Below are 26,428 nucleotides of genomic sequence, written 5' to 3'. Positions count from 1 at the left end.
TTTATTTATTTATTTTTAGAGAGAGGGGGAGGGAGGAAGGGAGAAAGAAAGGGAGACATCTTACATGCTCATTCAGTTGCCTCTCACACGCCCCCAACTAGGGATCCAGCCCGAAACCCAGGCGTGTGCCCTGACTGGGAATCGAACTGGTGACCTTTTGGTTCACAGGCTGGCACTCAGTTCGCTGAGCCACACCAGCCAGGGCTCCTTGTTTTCTTATTGTACAGTCTGTGACCTCGCTGTGTTATCGCATTCTATTAGGTGGGTGTATGCTACGCTAAATTGGACTCCGTAACTGTTGCTAAGGAAGAAGGAGGGCTGCCGTCTGCAGTTTCAGCTGCTGCTTTTCCCTGGCCAGTCAGGAGCGGCCTGCTGCCCGAGGGGGTGCGTGTGGACGGGGTTTGGAGGGTGGGGTGTTGGTTGCCCGATTCTCCATACATATTATCGAACCTTCAAACCAACCCAGTTAGGCTGGCACTACTGTTATATCCATTTTATAGAAGAAAAAACTAAAGTTCAGAGGATCACCTAGTAATTTATTGAAGATCACACAACCAATAAGTGATGGTGCTGTAATTGAAACCCAAGATTTTGTCTCTAAAGTCTGTCTTTTTCCTATTATGCCATGCTATGAGTAGTTTTATTTTTTCTATAATTATTTCATATTTGTCAACTTTTAAATAGACTTTAATTTCAGAATACAACAGAGATTCCATCTACCCTACCTCCAGTTTTCCCTATTGTTAATATTTGGTCATAATAGTGCATTTGTGGCCCAGTGGATTGAGCACGGGCTGCAAACTGAAGGGTTGCTGGTTCGATTCCCAGTCAGGGCACATACCTGGGTTATGGGCCAGGACCCCAGTGGGGGCCACATAAGAGGCAACCACACACTGATACTTTTCTCCCTCTCTTCCTCCCTCCCTTCCCCTCTCTCTAAAAATAAACAAAAATCTAAAAAAAATAGTAAATTTGTGAAGTTAATGAACCAATATTGATTTATTATTATTATTATTATTATTAGAAAGGAGGGAGAAAGAGATGGAGAGAAACGTCAGTGTGTGGTTGCCTCTTGCACCCACCCTACTGGGGACCTGGCCCACAACCCAGGCATGTTCCCTGACTGGGAATCAAACCAACGACCCTTCGTTCACAGGCTGAAAGTCAATCCACTGAACCCTACCAGCCAGGGCCTGATAAAATATTATTAATTAAAGTCCAGACTTTATTTAGATTTCCTATGTATGTATGTATATGTTATCAGTAGAGAGGTCTTTTTTTGTTGTTACACTCATCATGCCATGAATTCCTAGGAAATTGGCTCCAACAGCTCAGACTCCTCTCCATTGGTTCCCACACAGTGCGCTGCCCTGGGTGGAGCAGGCTGACGCTTCAGCTGAACCCTGCTACCTTTCTTTCTCTTTGGTGTCCTTTTTCTGATCATTTTCCTTCACACGCTTCAGGAAGCTGTCTCATCTCTTAGAGTGCTTACTATGCTCCATCCATATGTTAATTCTCTTGACAGAAATCTTGCCTTTAACTTGTTCACAACAGTCCCCACTACCTGCTGGGTGACATTACAGACTCTTCCAGTTCTGCCATGGTAACGTTTGTGGGGCATTCCTTTTTGCACAGTGCCCATTCCCTTGATGTCTGTAACATCACCTTTCTTGCACACTTGCTCATGCGTGGCCAAAGGAACAACTCCATGTTTTCTAAGGGGCCTAGAGAACATGAAGTGTGTGGCTCTCCTCTTTCCCTTTGTGTTAAGTCATTTTGGCAAATTACTGGAAGATGGCAGTTTTGGCCGAAAAGAAGCCTTATTATTACTATTTTTTAATCTATTGTCTGTTTTCTGTTCCAAGATCCCATGCAGGATACATTGCATTTAGTCTTCATGTCTCTTTAGTTTTCCTCTTGGCTGTGACAGTCGCTCAGGCTTCCTGGTTTGACGATCGTGGTAGTTTTAAGGAGTATTGTCGGGTGTTTTGTGGACCATCATTCAGTTTGGGTTTGTCTGATGTTTTTCTTGTGGTTGGACTGGAGTTGTGGGTTTGGGAGAGGAATACCAAAGAGGGAAAGTGCCCTTCTTGTCTCATACGTCAAGGGTATGTGCTGTCAGTGTGATGTTTCACTGTTGGTGTTAACCTTGATCACCTGGCTGAGATAGTGTTTACTGTAGATTTCTCTGCTTTTTTTTTTTCTTTCTCTTTCTGTGATTTCTTTTTCTTTGTTTGTAGTTGCCCTCGTTTCTTAACATTCCATTGAATTCGGGGGAATAACTAAGCTCTTGGCTATTACTCTACTAACAGAGTCAGGAAAGGATAACGAACAGAGATATGTCATTTGAAGAAAACTTTGCACAGCATAGAGAATTTTTAAGTATCAACATGACTTGCCTTTTAAAATGTTTTGTGGGGAGCAGGATACTGAAGACCGCTTATCTCTTTTATTATTACCTAACACAATCAAGATCTTTCTAGCTATCCAGAACCAGAAGCTCTATTGGAAATGATTTTGTTCCTTTAAGACTGTCCCCTAAAAGAATCATGTCTTCCAGATTCACTGAGTAATCCTTCAGAAAAGCTAGATCACGTTTGGAGTCAGGGGCAGGAGAAAGAAAAAAGTGTAGGGCATAAGGGTGTCTGTAGGAAAGCCAGGGCACCCTTACCAGCTGGAATGTGCTAGATCTGGCCAGAAGCAACTGCCCACAGCAGTTAAGGAGTACTGTCAGGTATTTTCAGATGGGAGTGATACCTTACAAATGATGCACATAGGGCTCTTGGATTCATGGATGAAGCTTTCTGTTCTGTGTCTAGTACAGGGGTGTCAAACTCATTTTCACTGGGGGCCACATCAGCCTCGTGGTTGCCTTCAAAGGGCCGAATGTAATTTTAGGACTGTGTACATGTAACTACTCCTAACTAGGGCAAGGAGCTCTGCATTTGGCCCTTTGAAGGCAACCGTGAGGCTGATGTGGCCCCTGGTGAAAAAGAGTTTGACATCCCTGCTCTAGTATAAAAGCTTAGTCTTAGGTTCTCTGCTGCCCTTTCCCGAGCCTGTGGACGTGTCAAAACAAATAAGGGAGTCTGGAACTGTTACCTGGCACCAGGTATAACTAAAACAGCTGACTGGAGAGTCTGTTCTGGAAAACATCACCCAGTTCTTCCTTTGGCTTAGGTCCCAGGTGTCAGTGCTGACATTGAAATAGCTGGATATGGAATTTTTTAGAATAATGTATTAGTATACTCACAATTATTAGATTCTGTTTTGCATTTAAGCACTTTATACATTTAAAAAATTATCATTGTGTGCAATATGTTGTAAGAATGCCAGGTTTGTGGAGATGGGAGAGAAGTGGATGTGTATCAGTTGGACCAGGTAACAAGAGGACACACTGCCTTTCCAATAATACACTGCAAGCTCCTGTTCTGTGTCCTAAGAACAGAGCATTGATTCCACTGTTTTAATATTTCCTTTGTGAATGTGAAGGCCGGTTCTACCTTATGCATCTTTTCTTGATTACCAAACATATTGATTACCAAAATGTATTAAAATCTGACCTTAGCTTTTTCTCTCTCATGTTGAAAACCCAGCATTCTTTAACTTTCATTCATTTGGTCCAAGTCATGAGGCTTTTCTGTCCTTTCTTAAAATCCTGTAAACCTTTTATTTTAGATGGAAATCCAGTGTCACTGAGAATAAGCGGTGGCCTTCCTTAGAATTTTGAGCTTTCATATCTGCGCATTGTGTGATCTTGTCTGCCTGCCATCTTGACAAGCAGTTTTAGGTCTCTTGTCAACCAGGAGGCAGAAATACAGACTGTGTGATCCTTGTTCACTCTCCGGCACTCACAAGATCCCCCCCCCCCTCCCCCGGCAGCACCTTGTGTTTTATGGCTCCAGTAACCTCCGTTTTGTCCGATGCCCTGTCCCTGTGTGTCTCCAGTGCGTGCTAGATGTACTGACTTTATTTTAGATTCTGAATGGGATTACAGAAGTCTAATCCTACGTGGGGGAATGCAAAAGATACTATCCCAGAGCCATCCCTAACCTCCGCTTCCCCATGCATGACTCAGTCGGTGTCTGGGACACTCCGCAGCACCGTGTGCCCGCTCGTGCCCCCGGTGCACATTGGTTTCTGTTCTTTATAGAATCAGGGTGGGCCTGTTCCTCAAGTTATTTAGCTCGTGATTTGAGGAGATTTTGTAAAGAAGCTACACAGTGCTCTTCCTAGGTGGTTGAGAGTTGTGATTGATTATTTACTAACTTAAAACTATTGATCAACTTGAATTCTTTTCAGATTTCAGCAGCTACCTCTTTTGTAGCTGAGATTTGTAGCTTCTTTGGGAGAGGAACTCTTGAGCTATGCTTTATTGGTTATACTTTCCAAACAAGTAGTGCCCTGATGATTTCCTCTTTTTCTTAGCTCTCTCTGGAAGTGGTCATGAGTTATGGGTTTTTATGTTTGTTGTGTGGGTTTTTGCACTGTGCTCTCTCTGCCTTCTCTCCCATTTTAGGAAGCTTTCTGAAGTCCCATTGCCCAATCTTAAAATGTTTCTTGCTGTTTGATTTATATATACGAGTTACAGCGTAGTTGCATTTTAAGGTAGTAATGTGTTCTTGAAGACCTCACATTGTGAATTTTAATCCTGACAATGGGTTGCCAATATTTCTGTTTACTCTTGAAATTAGTAGGGGCCATGTGACAACAGTATAAATAGGGTTTACAGTTCACTCTACCAGCTCTGGTACTAGCCATTCTTTTCTTCCTAACAATACTTTATTAAGATATAATTTACATGTAGTAAAATGAACAAATCTTAGGTGCACAACTTAAAAACGTTTTTACATAAGTGTACAGCTGTATGATCACCACCCAGATCAAGATACAAGATACTCGTGTTGCCTCAGAATGTTTCCTAACCCCTTTCCTGTTAGTACCGCCCCCAACAGAGGGAACTACTCGTCTGCCTTCTAACAGAGTTGTTTGTGATTCATCTTGGTTTTTGTTCTGGTTTTATTTGTTTTGTTTTGTTTTTGAGATGCATCTGTGTGGTTGCATCTATCAGTAGTTTATTCCTTTTGTTGCTGTTTAAATGTTCTATAATGTGAATATACCGCTTTTTCCTTGCCCCGTTCTCCTGCTGATGGATACTTGGATTATTTCCACTTTGAATATAGTTGCAATCAATATTCTTAAATAAGTCTATTTGTGGGCATAAGCGCTTGTTTCTTTTTCTTTTTTTCTTTTTGAACTTTAATTCTGTTTATTAGCTATTTAAAAGGTTTTGATGTAACCTTTATAAAAAAATTTTTATCCTCATCTGACGACATGCTTATTGATTTTAGGGAAAGAGGAAGGGAGGGAGCAAGGGAGGGAGCAAGAGAGGGAGAGAAACATCAATCGGTTGCCTGTTGTATGTGTCCCTAGTTGGAACTAAATCTGTAACCTAGGCATGTGCCCTGACCAGGAATTGAATCTGCAACTTTTCAGTTTATGGGATGACACTCCAGCCAATTGAGCTACACTGGCCAGGGCATAAGCACTCATGTCTCACTTAAGACTTATCAACTTAAAGAAATATTCTAGACATAGTAAGTATGCCAGGGATTTCTCGTTCACTTAGTCCTGCTCTATTTAAATAGAAAGATTTGATGATAGAACTATTACAGAGGTTTAGGGAGGAAAGACCACTTAGCTAATTAAATCAAAGGTGCTACTCACCATTTAAGGACCTCATGGCCTAAAGTGACCAGAGGAGTGTGTGGCGAGAGGGAGGGGAGGCTGGTCAGTAGTACCACTGAGAGCATGGTTTTTGTGCCAGGCAGTCACAGGCTTGCACCTGATCTGTTGCTTCATAATGGGGTGACCTTAGACAAGTTCCTTATCATCTCATCTGTGTCACCTTTAGCGTAAATGATAATACCTTAATACCTACCTTTTGTATTTTTTGTTCAGATTACCCATACAATATAATACTCAGATGGAGAGGGGATGTGGAAGCTAAGGAGTGGGCAGTGGTCATAAGTTACCCTCTAGCTCCCGAAGCGTGATAAGTGACCACATTCATTCCTTTGTTTATTCATCTTCACGCCTTTGTTTATTGAGTATTTATGCCCAGTGCTCTTCTAGGTACTACAGACACAGGTGTGAATGAGAAGCAAGGTGTTCTAGGGGAAGACAGACAATAAACAAATAAACCAATACAAAGAAAATTCAAAGAAATAAGAAGAAAATAACTGGTAATACAAGAGAGTAGATGGGGTGTTTAAAATAAGTTATAAAATATGTACAGACCCAGGATTTACATATATAGCTGGGTAGGTTTTTAAAGAAAATCTGATTTATGAGGAGAAAAGTAGCAAACTAACAATTAGGATTCTGTTCAGTTTGTTATAATTTATTTATAAAGCTGATTATTTTTATAAAGACAATGTATTTGATGAAAATAACTCCAAAGTATTTGAATCTCCATCTACATTTTCTTGTGTTCCTGAAAGGAAGACACCCAGAGCCCAGACACCACTTACATATACTAATCTCTGTAGAAGGCATTGGATGTTACTGAAGTGGCTAAATTCTTTGTTGTATCAGCTTCTTCCAGACCCATGGACCGGTCCTGGTTAATTTTTATGAGATGGTGATTTCTCCTCTAGTCCTGTGCAATCCCGGAACAACCCGATCTGTGGTGGTGTCCGGAGATGTGAGAGCAGAGCCACTGGGTTCCCCCAGGAAAGGAAGGAGTCCTTCCTGTTTATAAATAAAGTTCAGATCCTGGGATTTTTCCCGAATACATGCTTTTCTAAGGTGGGTACACATTCTCTCCTGTCGGAGAGAAGAGTGGGAAAATTTCAGAGCTCAAATCTGGGTAAACTTTAATACTCTGGGGGAGAGAATAAATAAGATTGCCCCATATTTCAGCTTGGCGCTCTCCCACCCGACTAGGACTGTCCTGTTTTGACACCGGGCCAGAAACTTTATGACTAGCAACATTGTTTTCACTTTTAAACAGAGCCACTTAAAAGAGAATCCACCCCCCCCCCCCCACCATTAGAACTGCAATTAACAAGTTTATCAGATTAAACTGAGACTCTGGACCTCCTCTCCTTCCCCAGAAATTGAATCAAAGGACTGCTTGACATGGTAACAAGGAACTATTACAGGTTTCCATGTTGTTAATTTTTAGCTGATAAGTGCTACCCTATTTATCAAATGGTCTTTCATGTGGGTTTGTTTAGAAGTGAAAACAATGCCAATGGAGAATTTCTTTTATTTCTGCCTGTGGCACATATAGTTAGACAGGGTCTACAAGTTTCTCATGCCCATTACAGAAGTTCCTGTTGTTTTGGGTGTTCTGTAAATGACCTAAGGAGTGATGTTTACAAAGATGTGGTATAATTTTAATAAAAATGTGTGCCCTGAAGCCTGGGATCCAGACGAGCTTTGTCTGATGTCAGTGAGTTGTTCTGCCATCAAGCTTTAACTTTCTGGCCACGTTGCATTGTGGAATAAAATAAAAATAAAAGGAGTGGAGGGTGGGGGACACCTAGGGAAGCGTTTGGCCTCTCCCGTGCTGAAAGGCCCGCCGCTGTGTGGCCTTCCAGCAGTGTGAATGAGACTGAGTGGGGCCAGTTCTCGTACCAGCTCATGAGGGATCTGTAACCGTTTGGCTTCCACGGACTGGTTCCGTTCAGTAAACTTTTTCATAAAGAATAGTTCCGATCCTCTAGCATAGTACCGTATTCTGCCTTGTATAATGTGCTCCTGTGCATAATGCACACCTGTGTTTTTGTGTGTTACACACGGGATTACTGTACTCATGGTATGTAATCATTATACCCATGTATAATGCACATCTTTATTTTTCCCTCAAAAAGGGCTAAAAAGTACACACTATACATGGCAAAGTACAGCACCTATGATCTTACTGGGAGACTCTGACTGGATAGTCGCAGCACAGCGTGCTAAGTGCTGATAGAGGATGTCTCCTCCCCATCGACCCTCCCCCCAGAATGGGGAGAGATGTCGCTGGCAGTAATCTGGGAAAAAGCCGTGCCTGTCAGAATAATTTAGTTCTTCTGAGTCTAGTATCATGTCCTTGGTGACTAACTGAAAACCCTGATCTTAGACTGAGTTAAAGAGCACACTTGGCTAGAACCAAGCCTTAGAAAGCAGGAGTTTTGGGGTTCTGTAGTAACTTTGCCAAAGAATAACTTTATATTTGCCTCCTACTTTCCTTCTTAAATAAGCATGATAGCCCAAGCTGGGTAGCTCAGGCAGTTAGAGCATCGTCCTTATGCCCTAAACTTGTGGGTTCTGATCCCCAGTCAAGGCACATACAAGAACAACCAATGAACGATAACAAGTAGAACAACAAATTGATATCTCTCTCACCCCTTCTCCTCTTCCTCTCTCTCCCTAAAATCAATCAATCAATTAAAAATAAGATAAGCATTGTAGTTTTGTATCCTCTGTGGACTTCTACCTAAATGCAGGCTTACTGTAATTGTTGGCCACAATGATATTAAAATGGAAATATTTTCATCATCAGAAGAGAAATTGATATCTGTTCCAGACAGAACTTCTGGCGGCCGGCTTCGGAGAGCATTCTGAATAGTTTTTGTCGTCTCGGTGTTTACAGCCCCAGGGTTTTTTATACTCATAAATTATGAAGCATTCTTGTCTCCTTATTCCTCAAGTCATAAACTGTGAAACATGCTTTTCTTGTTCGCATGACAAAGTATTGCCTATAAAATTAAAACAGTTTAGATATGTAAGCAGTTAAATTATAGCTCCGGTAGTTTGAAGAAAAACTAAAGGGTCGCTTGCCCCCTAAGTTGTGAGTGCCAGCCTGTCCTCTTGAGCCCTCTAGGTTTTCTGATTCAGGTGCTAATGTGGTGTTCTGGGAAATGCCCCTCCAAATTATTCCCCTGACCTCTGAACTTCTGCTGTCATGGTCAGTTTCTTCACACACAACCATAATGACAGCTCTATCGAGCCAGATGCTTCATCAGCTTCCTAAGACCCAGTTTGGGTCCTGTCAGCAAAATCTCTTCCCCCCATACTGCCCTCCCATATACACACCAACTCAAGGCTCCTCGCCACCACAGGAAATTACCCTCACAAAAGAAACTTGGAGTTAGGGGTGTGGTTAATCTGGTCTCATTTTGTCCCCAAGGCCAGTTTTGTGTGGGAAGGACTGGTGAACCGCATGTGGAGTGAATGCCTGTCATTGGGCCTCTCCTGAGAAAGCGAGTGCGTGTGACGAGTTGTTAGCACGACATGCAGAGTAGGATCGGAAACATCAGTACCGTTATTCAGTCTTGAATGTCCCCTTTGCCATCATGAGTATAAAATAATTTGAAAGCATTCAGGGAAAAAATTTTAACTGCCAGTTAAGCAGTAAGTCTGTGCCCCCTTTAAAAGGCAGATCACACACAAAAACGTTCTGCAGTTTCATGAGAGAAGTGGAAATGTTTTTGTCTAGTGCTTTTCTTCTGGATTCATTGGCTAGTGAGTCCGGCAATTAAATTTTTTATGTTCATAGTTTTTTTGTTTTCAAACTTTACCTCTTATAAGTCCCTGATTCCTAGTTTTAGAGTTTTCTATTTTCAAAGTCATGGAGAACAATTATTAGCAAGACACTTATGTCATAATTATTATGTTTGTCACTTAGGTCACAGCATAAGTGACAAATTGAGGAGGAGCATGATTAAATTAACTTTTAGTATTACCCTGCTTAGTTTTGGAGATGTTTATGTAAGATACTGAAATTAAAATGATTTGCCTGAAAACCAGTAGGTGGAACAAATTCTAAAATTTATTTTGCAGAGTGTATGTTCAGTGACTCATAGGTGAGAACAACTAGGGAAGTGTTTGTATATTGAAAATGTTAAAGTAGTTTCTTTCAGCCCCTCTTTGATCGAAGCATTTGTCAAGGAAAACGGACCTTGGATCTTTGTCCTTTACTGTCAGAATGAAGGGTTCCAAAGTCGAGACCCCAAACATCAATCACCTGTGAGCTTGTTAGAAATGCACCTTCTCCCTCCCCACCCCTTCCTGCTAAATAGGGAACTCAGAAGGCGGCCCCCCCCCCCCATGTGTTGTGACAAGAACTACAGCTGTATGGGGAGGGGTGGGGGAGGGTAAAGGGGGATAAATAGTGTTGAAAAGGAGACCTGCTTCAGTGCAGTGAACATACAAGGCAGTGTACAGACGACGTGTTGTAGAATTATACGCCTAAAACCTATATTTTATTAGCTAATGTTACTCCAATAAATTCAGTAAAAAAATAAATCAACATAAAAAAACTACAGCTGTAGGGGAATGGTAACTATTATTTATGACACCTTAATAATAAACTAATACTAATATTAATAATTATAGTCTGGAGATGTAAAAATAATTTTTAGTCTCACATAAAATACAGGCAACTCTGATGAGAACAGGTTCCTGTTTTATCTTGTATCAAACAGTTGAGCTGCTCTTCCAGCCCTAGGTTCTCCGTGAACAGAAACTGCAATTGTGGGAGAGTGGCACAGAACCCAGACCAGAAATAGGAATTGCTTCACTGTTTTTACTGTCTTTGCAAAGGTAAACAAGAATGCCGTGTAATTCTACCACTGTCTTTCACATGTGAAACTTTCTTCTGATTCATAGGAACCTTGGGAAACACCTGAACCAGTCAGCAGTTTGGGGGAGTGCTGGTTCTGTGGGTCGGCGCCTATCTGATCGTCCCGCTTCCCACAGCCGCCTTTTCGGCTTGTGCCCTGTTTTGAGTTTGCCCGGTTGATCGTATCTGCTGCGAGATTAGGCAGCCGTCGGTGTGTTTGGGGGATGAAGCCTGCGAGGAGAGCATTGGCCCTGGGGGAACAGGCTCGAGTGACGTGGTGTCCAGCTCTGATACAGGGCACATTTTGTCCTGTGGTGCTCGGTGGGAAGCTACACGGGAGCGACACCCTTCCTCGTCCACGTCTGTGATACAACGGTATTCAGACCGCGCGTAGAGGCCCAGTGATCTCATTATTTTGAAGGCCGGCCAAGAAATGTCCTGATGAGTGTGAAACCTCCATTTATAAGTTTTATGGAGGGAAGGCACTTACTTCACGCGTCACCGTGCTGGCGCTGGGTCTCCGCGCTGTGGAGGGTCTGCCGTCGTCAGAGAGCGCCCAGCTCTTCGGGCCGCAGGCCTGGCGCCCTGCCGAGGGGGGGCCGCCCCACGTCTGAATCCCCACGTCCGATGACAGGGGTCATGGGGGTTTTTAAAGAAAGTTTATTGGTAAGAAGCAATAAGTAGCTTGCTTTTCTTAGAACTTTAAAATAATGAATAAAGGTATGTAATTTGGACATGACTTCTTTTGTTTTCTCAAAATGTTAGTAAAGATTTATTGCTTGCTCTCCAGAACTCCACTTGGCTAAAGAGGCTGTTTAAGATATAGAACTTTATGCTAAAGTTCTCGGACCTCACCATAAATTTAATTCATTTGATCCGTGGACCTAGCATTAGGATACTGGAAGGGAAATTAAGACCCTCTGCTTTAAACAAATTCAAAATATAAGATACATAGATTTTTGGAAATGATAAAAGTAGAGACTTTTTATGAAGGCCTCATACTATTGATTCTGAAAGTAATAAGAATTTAAAAGTATCTGATTTGCAACAAATAATGCAAATGTTATATGCATAATTGGGTCATGGAATGCTTGGTGCACCATGTCTTTGGCCTCTTAATTCCGAACTAGCTCTGTGCCGTATGTTGAGTTCTGTGCTCTCTCTCCCTGCTTCACTCGTTATTACACAGTAATTTTCCCCACATGTCTTACAGATTGAGGAGGTGCATGATCAGACCAACTTTTAGTACAACCCTGCTTGGTTGTGGAGATATTTAAGTACGGCACTGAAATTAAAGCTTGTTTGTGACATAAAGCAGATGTTGGAAATGCCGGATGAGGGAGTTCTTACACTCCGTGGGATAAGTAGAGGGAGAGTTTGGCTTTCTAAAATACCAAGACATTTGAGAAGTCGCTTTGGAAAGCCCCTACCTCAGATAATCCTTAAGGACTGAATTATCGGGGTCACTGGCCCCAGCTTACCTTTCCTTGGGAGAGCCCAGAGAACAGGCAGAGGGGTCTGTAGCAGAGAGGGGTGTGCCCAGGGCCCTGTGGAGAAAAGAGTTCCTAAGAATAACCTTCTGTTCAATGTACTTACCTGTCTACTCTAGGTCTGTGGCTTACTTAATTAAAACTTTAGCAAAGACCTTTTTCAGCTTTTAAACACTCAGACCTTTTAAGGTACCAGACTTGTTTGTGGCAGCTCCTCAGAATGAATGCCTCTGTATACATGAAGCTCACTCGGGCATAAAGGTTAAGAGGATGAGTTTTAAGTTCAGAGTAAATGGGCTGGAATCCTGGCCCCACCACTTAACTAGCTCTGCGACCTTGGGCAGGTTACTTAAATGAGTCATGCGTCAGTATTCTCAGCTATAAAATGGGACTAAAACTAGGAGTTTGGGAAAGATTTAGTTAATACATGCCAAGCACTTAGAAAGTTGCCTAGCATGTGGTAAAAAAAAAAAAAGTTCAATAAATATTAGTTATTATCACTAGTATAGTAACAGTGATAATAGTTACAAATAATAGTAATATAATGTCTTCAGAAGTTAATGAAACCACACCATTTATGCCTCCACCTTCTCCATTCCCTGTAAACATAGGCTCAGTTTCTAAAATTAAAGTCCTTTGTCTAAAGTAGTACTGTCCAGTAGAGCTTTCGGTAATGTTAGAAATGTTTTACATCTGTGCTTTTTAATTCGAGAGCCACTAGCAATGTGTGGCTCCTGGTGACTGTGTTGGGCAGTGCAGGTGTAACATGGATGTAGTGTGTTCCCTGGTTCACTGGTGTGAGTATAGTATCATGTGACATATAGATATAGGTAATTATGTGTTACCAACACTTTTTATATTTTTCATATTTTAAGGATTATAAATTTATTTTTTAAAATTTTATTCATTCATTCATTCATTTTTAGACAGAGGGGAAGGGAGGGAGAAGGAGAAGGAGAGAAACATCAGTGTGTGGTTGCCTCTCGTGTGCCCCCTGCTGGGCCCACAACCCCAGCATGTGCCCTGTCTGGGAATCGAACCGGCAATCTTTTGGTTAGCAGGCCAGCACTCAGCCCACTGAGTCTCACCATCCAGGGCCCAACACTCTTTTTCATTCTTTGAATAGTTTTTCCCCCTAAGAGGTATGTATTCTTACAGTACATTTGTAATCTCTTTGAACCCAGAACTGGTAAACATTAACTTGTTTTGCCTTATAAATTGTTTGAAAAGATGTTAAAGGCGACAAATGAAAAAGAACAAACCCAAACTAGTCTTATGTTAACCATTGTTTGTTTCTAAATCACTTTTGATGTATTTGATATACTTTGGAATTTCCCTTTCATATCATCTACTGTCAGTTACAACTTTACTTCTATTATACTTTCTTGAGCTAAGTAAGTTGTTATGCCAGGAATGCTCCAACCATATACTAGTAGTTAAATATGTTCAGTTCTGTTCTCAAACCATTCCATGTGGATGGCAGTACTCTCAGCTGTATATGGCTAATCGACCTTGTATTAATAACTTCACGTGGATTTGAAGTGCCTGTTTAGTAACAGTAGCAGGCACTGTTCTAAAAACATTGCATGATTTAATTCGCTCAGTCTTCACAACCACCGTGTGAGGCAGATGCTGCCATCGCTCCGTCTCATAGGTACAGACGCTGATGCGGAGGGAGATCCGCACTGGCCTTCCCCAGCTAGCTGCGTGGTTGCGGGTCCGGCCCGGACAGGCTGGCTTCAGAACCTGCGTTCTTAACCACAGTTTCTCATGTTAAACCTCTGGTGCTAATTGTGTCTTGGAATTCAGAGTGTTTGAGGTTTAATTAAAAATGGGATATGATGCATATGCCTTTATAATACTTCTAGTGGGGTCTGGAGCAGCACCCTATAACCAAACTTACTAGTATTTCTGCAGTAACTCATAATGAATACTCATACTGAGTGGATTAAATAAAGACAATCCATAGCTTCATCATTTCAGGTCAAGTTTTGTTGCCAAATGAGTTTTAGAGAAAAAAAAGATTTTTCAGAACCCTGCAGATTTTGGAATGTTGAATAAGCAATTGAGAATTCACTGTATAGAGCTTCGCACAGGGGCTTCTCAAATGGAGTGAGGTTAGGGAAGGTGTAGGGAAAGGGAGTTGCATTGAATTCATAGTTCTCATTTTAAACAACTGAAATACTTTTGTTTTTGTCAAATCAATGAACATGTATCACTTTTTGCAAAGTTTAGCCAATACAGAAAGGCTTTTACAAAGAATAAAGTGAAAATTACCTGTAATCTTACCATTCAGAGAGATCAACCATTTATTGACCTTCTGGACTTCCCTTATTTTATTTTTTTACTTTATTTTTATTTTTCTTGTATTTTTCCCGTTACCATTTATCTCCCTCATACCCCCTCGCCCACACAATCACCACACTTGTCTGTGCCCATCAGTTCCTTTGCCTTTTCTATCCATGCCTCCCCGGGAGGTGTCATCCTGCTCTCCATGAGTCGGTCTCTGTTTTCCTCGTTAGTTCAGTTTGGTCAGTAGATTCCACACGTGAGTGAATTCATATGCTACTTGTCTTTCACTTACTGGCTTATTTCACTTAGCATAATGTTTTCCAGGTTTACCTCTGCTGTCATAAAGGGTGGGGTTTTCTTTTTCACGGCCAAGTAGTATTCCTTTGTGTATATGTACAACAGTGTTACCGACTCCCCTGCTGGTGACCTTCTAGACTTTCTGTATGTGCAGTGAACTCGTGTAGATTATTGTAAGTGGGCTCCGTTTGCCTAGATTCAGATTCCTTCTCGGACCCTAACTGGATGTGTGGCCCTGGGAAATGGACCAGTCTGTGCCTCAGTTTCCTTATCTAATGAGTGAAGAGCACGATAGGGCCTATCTGTCAGGTTTTTGTGGGGATTAAATGAATGAATGACGTGTAAAGCATTAGGGCCGTGCTAAGAGCATAGTGCCCATCAGCCGTTGGCTGTTTTTATTTCGCATTTTGTCACTTGCTACCTTCAGTTTCCACTTAATATAGAGCATGGGAATTATTCACATCAAACAGACACACAATTTTTAATTGCCACGTAGTATTATTTTATATGGATATTTCTTGACCTATTTAAACACTGCAAATGAATATACTTGTATCTAATTCTTTTTTTTTATTTGCCCAGCTATCTCATTAGATTAATCCCTGGAAGTGAAATTGCTGATTCAAAGCATATGCACTTAAAATTTTTGATACAAATTGCCCAGTTTACATTAAAACTTTGTTGTTTCCATGTTTTTGCTATTTTATGGACCCATGGTCTGCTTCACTTTATACACTTGATTTTAAAAGCCAGGATTTCCAGTATCTGAAATCCAAACCCAAATTTTGGTCTGGAAGGTTTTTAAATTATTACTCTGGTGAAGTCTGTTACATATTTTATTTGCTTCTTCCAACATTTTCACCGTACTTAAGAGTTCCAGGGTAGGAACAAGAACTTGAAGCTTTATGTGCCACATCACAGATTAAATCATCTTTGGGGACACCAGCACTTTAACTAGACCGTTACATGTAGCTAGGTGTTCTAGTTGGGCTAGGGGCCTTCCTCCTAGGAAGGCAAAAGCTTTTACCTAGTAATCTGCAGTTCTGTGGACCACAGATCTTGAAGACCCCTAGTCAGGATTCCGGGGCCAGGGGAGGTGGGGGGGGCAGCAAGAACTGGCTGCCCCGAGAGCAGAATAGCGGGTGCCCCAGAATGCTCTCAGGTGCTCACACTGTGTCCCGAAGACTCTCCTCATGTGAAATCACTTTGCATTGGCTCCGGGGAAGACAGTCCTCTGCTTTACCTTTTCAGCCTCAGGACGTTGTCATTGACACCATTAAAGCAGCCTGAGCAGGGCGTTTCAAAGCACATTCCCATAACCCCTTGCAGAAGGGGGAAGCCAAGTTGTCCACCTAAATCGGAACACCTCAGCTGCCGTCAGATTAATGTGTTGTACTATTGCAATTCCTTCTGCCTAAGAGTTCCTTTGAAAAAATGGACCCTGCACCCTTAATTATGGCAACAGCAAACTCTTTTTAATAGTCCAGTATTTACTGACCCTGGACATTGGTCCTGAGCAGAGTAAAGGCGGCGTGTAGAGTAAACGGGCTGAGAGAAATGGTGATTGTTCTTTCAGAGACCAAAAAGTCTGAAAAGTGTGCTCCTGTGGGACAGGTGTCATTCCTAAAGTGTTCCAGCATAAGCCAGGTTTCTGTTGTTCCAAAATGTGGTCACCATAGCTAGCTCAGAGGTCCAGCCTGGAGGGTTTAGCAGCCACTCTTGGTATAAGGGCGTGCCGTTTCATTGGAATACCTTTATATCAAGCCCTGAAAGTCTGCTCCCATGGGTGCTAGTGAGGCCCATAGCTAAGGGCCCGGAGGTCACTATGGTAACATTTCATTTATAGGACAAATGAGAACTGCATTCTGCCTCCCTTTCGCCTGTGTTTGGTAGCAGCAGTTATTTCCAAGTGGCATCCAGGTATCCAGCCTCTGTGCATACTCCTCTCTGGGTCCCTTACATTCTCCCTTTGTACTCTCTGTTGAGCTTATGAATGGGATGGGCAAGAGAGGCTGACATTTATTGAGCACCTGCTGTGTGCCAGGCACTATGTTCGGTGCTTTGAATGTATTATTTAATATGCAAAATAGCCTAATGAGCTAGGTACTCTCATCCCTAATTTCAGGTGGGCGAAACTAAGTCTGGAGAGGCTAAGGAACTTTCTTCTAACTCAGGTTTTGCTGTTTTAATTATAAAAGATGTATAAACTGGTGATGGTTTTCTTTCAGACCTGTACACCCAGTTCTGTTCTCCCCCTTCTTCTTCTGCTCTGTGGCGTTGGCTCCTCTGGTCACTCTCCCGTGGGAAGGTGATCTGCAGACAGCCTACTTATGGCTTGTCGTAAGACGGTGAATCCTAACTCTGCTGCCACTGGCTTCTCCCAGGGTCTTATCCTTCCCCCAAAGCCGGAGCGACTCTGGTCGTGTACAAGGACCTGCTGGTGCTGTTCGGCGGCTGGACCCGGCCAAGCCCATATCCCCTACACCAGCCAGAGAGGTTCTTCGATGAAATACACACTTACTCGCCCTCTAAAAACTGGTAAGCCGCAAAGATAAGATCTTTCTTTCCAATCTGGAATAAAATATTTTAAATGAGTGGATTTCCTTGTCTTTTTGTGTGTGTGTTCAGAAATCTCCTTGAGAATTTGGTGAAAACTATGGACACTTTTCCCAGAAAAAACAATTGACATATGCACATATTTTTGCCTATAGTTTCAGAGGGTTTCCAGGACCCCCTTAAAACCTAAAGTTAAGAACTCTTATTCCAAAGAGAAAAAGTGGGAGAGATACATTCCCCTTCTAAGAAATGTGAGTGGGCTAGTTAAGAACAGGGATCTCTTCAGTTTTGGCTGCTAATTCCCAGGAGCGCCGTGGGTCCAGATGGTTCCTGACTTCTCGGCTTCCTGACTTTGTATTAGGTGGAACTGCATCGTGACAACCCATGGGCCGCCTCCCATGGCCGGCCATTCCTCCTGTGTGATAGAGGACAAAATGATCGTCTTTGGTGGCTCCTTGGGATCTCGGCAAATGTAAGTGTATTCGCCTTGCTGTCTGTCGTCCTGAAGGTAAGTAGCCCTGGGAATAACAGGTCAGAAAAGTGAACTAGTCAGGGTCAGTGTTGCTGAACATGTCTCAGATTAATCCAGTTAGTTATCTGACCTTGACATTCCAACTTTTCATCCCCTAGTCACGCACCAGTACGGTTGGGAAACTTCCTCCACAGAATCAGGGCTGTGTCATCGCTTTGTGTTTGGTGTGGTTCTCTGCAGTGGGATCAAATTCTGATGGAACCTCCACCTAGTCTGCTTCTACCTGTGCCTGCAGAAGGTCCTTCCAGGAAACAGTACTTTGTCTGGCTCTCCTCTGTGCCCAGTTTGTGCCCGTTGGGGCTTCAGAGGAGGAGAGAGGTAGAGTCACAGGACAGGTGGAGATGGTTCACTCCAGATGGGCTGGGCTGGGGCAGTGGGTAGGAGCCAGAAAACTGTGTCAGGTCTGACACACTCCTGTTAGGCTATTCTTCACATGCACTGTCCTCTCCACCTCTGGCCACAGCTGACCAGCTCAGGCCAGAGTCGAGAGCCGGAGTCCTCCATCTGAACCGCAGTGTATCTGATTTGGCGGTCCGAGCTCTCCTCCAGGTGAGGGGGTTAAGGGCTTGAGGTGTCAGAGCTCTCGCTGCTGTGTTCCAGTGTGTGAATAAACGACTTTACAGAGCGGACCATAAAGCAGAGACTGCCGTCTAGGAGTCTGTCCTTGCCACACTAGTCCCTTGGGGGCTGGAGAGGACAGTTTGTCCTTGATGAAACCACAGCTGTCATTAGCCATGGTGAAATTACTTTTTGTAGCCAGAATCGATAAATCATTATCTCCTGCCATTTGAATATTTTTTTCTTCCTTCTCGTTTTTGCTTTTGAAAAACTGTATCTTAGCCCTTGTCAGTTAGTTCAGTTGATTAGTGTTGTCCTGATATGCCAAGGTTGCAGGTTCAATACCACCCCCCTGACCCAGTCCAGGTACATACAGGAATCAACCAATGAAGGCATAAATAAGCGAAACAACAAATGGATGTTTCTCTCTCTCTCTCTCTCTCTCTCTCTCTTTCTCTCTAAAATCAGTAAATAAATTTTTAAAAAGAAAGACTGTACCTTGGCCAGTAGCCGTTTCCTGCTGTCATCTGTTAACTCTTTAGGTATTAGCGTGTGACAACAGGCATGACTCACACAAGCAAGGCCTTGCAGGTCAGTGGAAAGAGCAAAGGTCTGATGGTCTAGAGATGGGTTCCCAGGGAAGAAGCAGAAGAAGAATACAGTTCAGCTCTGCTGGTGTGGCTCAGACTCAGGACTGAGTGCCGGCCTGTGAACCACAGGGTCACTGGTTCTGTTCCCCGTCAGGGCACGTGCCTGGGTTGCGGGCCAGGTCCCTGGTTGGGGGCGTACAAGAGGCAACCGCACATTGATGTTCCTCTCCCTCTCTTCCTCCCTCCCCTCCCCTCTCTCTAAAAACAAGTTAATAAAATCTTCTAAAGAGAAAAACATATAGTTTTAAGTGCTAACTATGAACACGGCACTTTATGGGGCATCTTTGTAAGTGTAACGTCATTTATATCGGCTCGTATGGTCCCCGGTAGCTCCCACTCCCTTCATCCTTGTGTCCTTGTCTTACAGGAGCAATGATGTCTGGGTCCTCGACCTCGAGCAGTGGGCGTGGTCCAAGCCGAACATCTCTGGCCCCAGTCCTCATCCTCGAGGTGGCCAGTCTCAGGTGCTCAGGAATTCAAATAACTATTCAGCAAGCACTGTAGTAGCATCTGTCAGTTAGGTCGGGAGAGGGAGGAGGAGTCAAGGAAAATGCCAACATGCATAAGCCGAAAGAGAATTTGTCATTACTTTTGCTGGTATTTGCTTTTCAATTTCTAATGGGTTACATGTGTTTTTAGTGGCTTTATATTATGCCTCTCCTCAAAGCATTTACTTTGCTGTTTCATTTCTTAAGAGAACCCTGCATTTTATGTGGTTGGCACTCTCATGTTAATAGTTGATCAACAGACTATTTCCATTCAGGTGAATCGTCAGTTTGTTCACAGGGGCCAAAACTGACATGGGAGAATACAGGGCTTACTATGTAACTAGAAGTGAGACTCTCACTCCGGGGCTGGGTAGGCTGTTTTCATATGCGGCTGAAGCACAGGCCAGATGCTGTGTCTTTATGCTTTCATTTTAAATTTCTTTCTGTCCCCAGATTGTCATAGATGATGCAACCATATTAATCCTTGGAGGGTGTGGCGGTCCCAATGCTGTGAGTATGGCCGCTGTGGCATTCCCATGCGCGTGCTGCTGAGTGTTCAGACTTGCCGCCCCTCTCTCGTCTCTCGGGGCTTTCTGTGGCATTTTCATTAAGAGTACCTTTCCCTGTGGGTGATAGTCTTTGTAGTTTCTGGCTATTTTCTCTGGGGTATTTTGGGGGGGGGGGGGGAGTAAGGAGTTCTTGTAATCAGAAGCAGTCTCTTGGATATTCCTATCTGTATTTTTTCCTACTCCCACTTCCTCTTTAGGCTGTAAGGTTCACTGCTATCACTCTGTTCAAGGAGGGGTGGAACGTAAAAGCAGGTTCAGCTCTGACTGCTGTGCCTCAGTGGGTGGGGCATCATCCCACAGACCGGAAGGTCTTTCAGTTCCCAGTCAAGACACGTGCCTGGGCTGCAGGTTTGGCCCTCGGTTGGGGGTATGCAAGGGGCACCAGGTTGATGTTTCTCTCGTATGTCAATGATTCTCTCCTCCTTTCTCCTTCCCTTCCCCTTACTTTAAAAATAAATAAATGAAATCTTTTTTAAAAAAAAGAGAATACTGGTTCAGAAAGTTACGGAGACATATTATCAACCTTAAATTTCAAAACCACTTGAAATTGATTCCATGGGTTACAAGCACAATTTTTTGTGCCTGGCCAATGATAATATGTGAATGAGCAAAGGCACAGATGAATGAGTAACAAAGGTTTTGCTATTCTTTCTGAAGAGCCCATACACTCTCGAGACCAGGTGGCACAACCTTGAGATTTCAGGTGTGTATATGCTTTGTAGCAGGACCCACCCCCGAGTCCTGCTTGTGGTCCTTCTCTTACAGCTCTTCAAGGATGCCTGGTTGTTGCACATGCACTCGAGTCCCTGGGCCTGGCAGCCACTCAAGGTGGAAAACGAAGACCATGGGGCCCCGGAGCTGTGGTGCCACCCAGCTTGCCGGGTAAGCGGGGAACTGACGGGCCAGCAGGAGGAGAGGTCCCAAGATGTAAAACCAAGTTAACTCGTCAGATTCCCAAGCAAGTTTGTATGGAAAATTAAGACATCTGGATGTCACAAAATAGGTAGATCTTAACCATAGCTCCTTGGGAGTTTCTCACATTATGAATCACTAGAAGAAAAAACTTAGTGGGCCCCCCTCATCCTTTAAGTCCCAGCTTTAAGCATCTCTTTGTCTACAGAATTTTCTGCAGGATCCCCTAAGGATCCCCCACACAGAAACTGATTCCTCCCCCCCCTCTGTCCTTGTTCTGTAAACATAGTTCTAACGCTAGCACATGTCATGCCAGAGCAACAGATTGCTCCCATGTCTGTCTGCCCTTCTGACCTGGAACGCAGACCACGGGATTTCCATCTCTGTATCTCAGGTACCGCCAGAATGCCTGGCGTGTCCCAGTGCTCGTGATAAAATGTTTGATAGTTGAGTGAATGATCAGAACTGAGCCTAAGTCTTTTGCCTTCCAGGTGGGGCAGTGTGTGGTGGTCTTCAGCCAGGCCCCCAGCGGAAGAGCCCCACTCAGCCCCAGTTTGAACTCGCGCCCGTCACCTATCAGTGCCACCCCTCCGGCCCTGGTCCCCGAAACCCGAGAGTACCGCTCGCAGTCGCCAGTAAGGAGCATGGACGAAGCCCCTTGTGTGAACGGCCGCTGGGGAACACTGCGACCCAGAGCTCAAAGGCAGACCCCCTCGGGTTCCCGGGAAGGAAGCCTTTCCCCAGCCAGAGGAGATGGCTCTCCCGTCCTCAATGGTGGCAGTTTATCTCCAGGAACGGCAGCCGTAGGTGGCTCTTCCTTGGACAGCCCTGTCCAGGCCATGTCTCCTAGTACTCCGTCTACCACCGAGGGGTATGACCTGAAAATGGGCCTTTCTTTGGCCCAGCGACGAGGGTCACTACCAGATCAGAAAGATCTGAGATTGGGATCAATCGATCTGAACTGGGATCTGAAACCCACTTCCAGTAGCAGCCACGTGGACGGTGTGGACAGCAGGACAGCCGGGGGGAGTGTGAGGCACCTTCCCGAGCAGGCGAACGGCGTGCACACCCCGCCCCACGTGGCCACTGCCCTTGCAGGGGCCGTCTCCCCGGGCGCCCTGCGGCGGAGCCTGGAAGCCATCAAAGCAATGTCATCCAAAGGCCCCTCGGCCTCCGCAGCACTAAGTCCTCCTCTGGGGTCTTCTCCAGGCTCCCCGGGGAGTCAGAACCTGGGCAGTGGGGAGACGGGGCCTGTTCCCCGGCCGGGGCCCGCCCAAGGAGACGGGCATTCCTTACCTCCTATTGCCCGCCGCCTGGGCCACCACCCTCCACAGTCCCTAAATGTTGGCAAACCCTTGTACCAGAGTATGAACTGCAAGCCCATGCAGATGTATGTGCTGGACATCAAAGACACCAAGGAGAAGGGGCGGGTCAAGTGGAAAGTATTTAACAGCAGTTCTGTGGTCGGACCTCCTGAAACCAGCCTGCATACAGTGGTACAAGGCAGGGGCGAACTCATCATATTTGGAGGACTCATGGACAAAAAACAGAATGTGAAGTACTATCCAAAAACAAACGCCTTGTACTTTGTTCGGGCAAAGAGATAATATGTTGTAAACCCCTGTCCCTTTCCGTGGCTTTTAATTTGGAATTTTCCAGCGTGCAAGTGTTCGGACTGAGAACTAGGAAAACAAAGGACAGAATGACTCCCATAAACCAAAACCCCAATTCCCAGCCTCACTCACTCCAGGCTGGGGTCAAATCTCCACTAAGAAAAATTATATATAAATATATATTATATAGCCAACTCTGTTTACAAAGAGGGAGAGATCTCTGTCCTGGCTCAGACAAAACCGTTGCTGTGTTTTAGCAGAGGCTGTGCTGCCTTTTTCTACTTTGCTGGTAACAAGACCAAGAATTTAGGGAACAGACTAACACCAGAACTTTCCTGGAGGAACCGAAGAGCCGCTGTAAACCTGCATGCGGCCTTCTCGGAGTCAGAGACAGGAAGGGCCGGCGGCGGCGGTTTCAGACGCGCGTGCTCCGGGCGCTGGCAGGGTAGAAGCAGCCCGTAGAGAGCCGTCCTTCCCCCTCTCTCAGGCCACGGAGGACTGAGGCAGCCTCTCTGTGCGGCGGTGTCTTACGCCTGGCTCCTTCTGCCCTCTGGGACCCGGGGCAGTTGCCCAGCAGAGGGTTTCGGTCCATCCTCCTGTGCCAGGCCCCTCGTGAAACAGCGTGTGTGCAGCGACACCGGTCCACCTGGTGTCTTTCGGTATTTTGAGTGCTCCCTCCGTGTCTCAGAAAACCTTTCGGTGTCTGATCGTGGAATTTCCTGACAATCGTGCTTGATTACGAGTTGCCAAAAACCACACTTGTTCTTTCCTTCCCCTTAAAACTTGATCTTCAGAAGCTGCCTTTCTTTTCTGTTTTTCATTTTGTTTTGTTTTGTTTTGTTTTTGCATATGGAGATTTTTTAAAGCTCTAAAACCTTTCTCACTTTTTGTTTCTTTTATAAAAGCTCAAGTGCCCAGAGAGGTCTCTTGAAACATCTCTGGAATGCTTTCCCTGGTGTCACTGAGGGGCGGTAGGGAATTCAAGGTGCCAGTGTCATGAGAGATCCTTGAAGCATCACCTACTGTTTTTTCTTATGGGCTGCTTTTTACTTCCAAAGCACAGTGGACACCCATCAACAGTTCCTTCTAGAAATTACTTTTGCCCTTGCTGTGACATGCATTTTTCTGCCTGGCTGTTACCCAGTGATTGGGTTGAGTATCGGGAGGCTTGACCTCTTTGATGCATGTTTGACCTTGGGAGCAGCTCCTTCTTTGTGATGATCTTGTTCCTGTGTCGCCCAGACAAGGCCTGGGGTTTTTTATGTCATTTCTGAGATAAGTTGCAACCAGCTGGGGAACTTCTTTGGTTGATGCAGGAAGTTACAACATGGTCTCTAAAACCGTGGCCTGGACACATTGGAACCACTTAAGTGTGATTTTTGATAATTTCTCATGATTTCTCATCAGTGAAAAGAGGATTTTTATTTTGTCTTTTAAGATTTCAATTTTAAAACATTGCATTTCCCATCCCCACACTCTCCTTTTTCTTGTTGGCATTTCCCAAGCACAGCCCGCGGCTGGCCCTGGGTCCTCCTGGCTTCCAGCCCGCACTCCGAAGTCTGTCTGATAGGTGTGTTCACTCCCGTTTCATTGTGTCCTGCCGCATCCTTTCCCCTAACCATTAGCTTTCACAGTGCGGTCTTGGTGGGAGAGCCCCCTGGCACCAGGCCCAAGGAAATGCCCCCTCACAGAGAGGGGCATGTGTTCCAGAATCGGCAGCCTGTGCTCCCTTAGAGGAGGGGACTCCCACGTGCCTGCTTACTGTGGCGTCCAGCTGCTCGTAGCTCAACACACAGCTCTCCAGACTCCCTGCTCCGGGGCTGCTGCCGGTCCTTTTCTGGCAAAGACTGTTAGACCACGTGGGGTCCTTCCTCACGAGAGAAAGCTGGCCTGAAAGATCAGCCACCTGGGCATCACTGCTGGTGCCGAACCCTGTGTAGGACAGACGTGGCCTTCGTGCGTGGGACGTGCCTCCGAGCTCGGCTCCCGTTTCACTAGAATGTGTCTGGAAGCCTGAAAGCGCAGAATCCCAACTTCGTAACCTTTCCTTCTGTCCCGTGGCCTTCCTAAGCGAGCTGTTAACTTGTCGATCCTGCTTTCCCCAAGTAGGCAGGTAACGGAGAGGATTCCTTTAGAAGGTAGCCGGCTCCTCAGAACTCCCTGGCATCCCCGGACTGCCCGCGCCCCTTGGAACCAGACCGTCTGTTTACAGCTCTTCGAGAAAAATCTGCCTCATGTCTGCCCGGTGGTGGTGGTCTCGGTGGCTCTGGGGCACCGTGAGCATGTACCTTAGGAGAGCAACTCAGCGCAGTCAAGGTGATGGCCTCCTCAGGCCCAAGTAGCCCCACGCGCAGCGGAACTCAGGCGCCTCGGCCCAGGCGACCGTTTGCACAGCGCCTCGGATGCTTCGGGCGGATCTGGTTGAACCACATCTCCGGTTTGGACATGATGCCAATTTTGTCTTAAAACTCACTGAGAAAAATGAGACAAAATATTTTTTTTAAACCCTCAGGAGCACCTAAAGGAAATATTTATCAGTATTTAAGTATTTAAAGTACATTTTGTTTCTACTTGAAGCTTTAACCCCTTCCATTCCTGCAAGTGTGCCTTGGAGAGCCCCCGCGTCACACTGACTTCCCGGCCACCTCGCTGACCCCGGGTGAGGGTCTGACTCTGCCCGCCCGCCCTCCGGGACGGAGCTTCCTGTCTCCTCGTGTCGCAGTCTGGGCGGCAGAGAGGGTCCTGTGTTTCTGTTCACATTTTCACCCTTCCTCTGCGTTTGGGTGGGGGGCTCCACAACCTCCGCCCACCCCACATTTTGGGAGCACAGAGTAGGTGCCGAAAAAGCTTAAATTTAGCTGTAAGGCCCTACTGGGCTTATTTTCTTCCCTGCCCACTGTGGATTGATTTGACTTTAATGTTTGAGTTTTTTATATCAAGAGCTGAAACTATGAACTATCCTAAGAACTGTGTTGGACCTCTTTAAAATTAAAAAAAAGGGAGAAAAAAAACAACAGAAGAAATCTTGACGTTGGGGGACAGAAAGCCACCAGCTGATGGAGAATAAAGGGATGCCTCCCTTCCTTTTCACTGTATCTTCCTGGGTTTCCTTCTGCTTTGCTTCTTTCCTTCCCCTTGGAAGTGATGTTCCTGGTTGGGTTGTCTGTCCTTGTCCACGTGGCGACCCCGGCATGGTGCTGTGCTCCGCTCTGCTTTATCTGTGGTCTCTGCCCAGCAGTGCGCAAGTCCATGGGAGGAGCCGAACACACCCCGGGGGCAAGGAGGCTGAATTCCGATCCCGGGTCCTGTGCAGCCTCCCCACAAACTACAGAAGGCATGTTTGCATGGTCACCAGTAAGTGGCCCCCTCTCACCATGGTCATTGTCAAATCGGAGCGAGTCCGAGGCTCTGCCTCCAGCTCTGCTCCTCTCTCCCAGCTCTGCTCCCTCCCACCAACCAGGGTCCTTGCCATCGCACATCCGGTGTGCCCTGGCGCAGCTGGTGCTGAGCGATATTTCCCACGGAACTCAGGGGTCCCGGGGGGCTCACCCTGAGAGGATCATTTTAGGCACATACTTGTGTAGGAATGAAACGTGGATATGATTTCATTGATATTTAAATCTCTGTCAATTTCATTTTTTGTTGTTTTCCCCTGATGACTTTTTAGCAATTTAACAAATAAAACAAAATAGACAGAACCGTCTGAACTGGTTTATTGGTAGAGAGGAAACAAAGCCTTGATGGAGCGTGAGTAAAGTTGGAAGCCTAGCTGGAAAGCTGTTCCTCTCCAGGAGGGCTGCGGGGTGGGGGGTGGGGCGGGGAAGTGCCCTTCCCTGAGGACAGCGACACTTCGCAC

The 26,428-nt window shown here is 45.1% G+C and overlaps 1 protein-coding gene across 3 annotated transcripts in view; it reads left to right on the top strand.

Moving 5' to 3' along the window:
* The window catches only part of FBXO42 (F-box protein 42), an 83,776-nt gene extending 58,214 nt beyond the window's left edge, over positions 1-25,562 (top strand). For all 3 annotated transcript variants that reach the window (XM_036025369.1, XM_036025370.1, XM_028512949.2), the window contains 6 exons: positions 17,079-17,232; positions 17,612-17,722; positions 19,358-19,454; positions 19,932-19,988; positions 20,813-20,929; positions 21,451-25,562. In XM_036025369.1, the coding sequence (XP_035881262.1) occupies positions 17,079-17,232; positions 17,612-17,722; positions 19,358-19,454; positions 19,932-19,988; positions 20,813-20,929; positions 21,451-22,566 (1,652 nt within the window). In that variant the 3' untranslated portion in view covers positions 22,567-25,562. The remainder of the gene's footprint in view (positions 1-17,078; positions 17,233-17,611; positions 17,723-19,357; positions 19,455-19,931; positions 19,989-20,812; positions 20,930-21,450) is intronic.
* Positions 25,563-26,428: the final 866 nt, after the last annotated feature.

This window comes from Phyllostomus discolor, chromosome 5 (genome assembly GCF_004126475.2).
Source record: "Phyllostomus discolor isolate MPI-MPIP mPhyDis1 chromosome 5, mPhyDis1.pri.v3, whole genome shotgun sequence".
Classification (NCBI taxonomy): domain Eukaryota; kingdom Metazoa; phylum Chordata; class Mammalia; order Chiroptera; family Phyllostomidae; genus Phyllostomus; species Phyllostomus discolor.
This window is presented reverse-complemented; position numbering and strand designations above follow the sequence as displayed.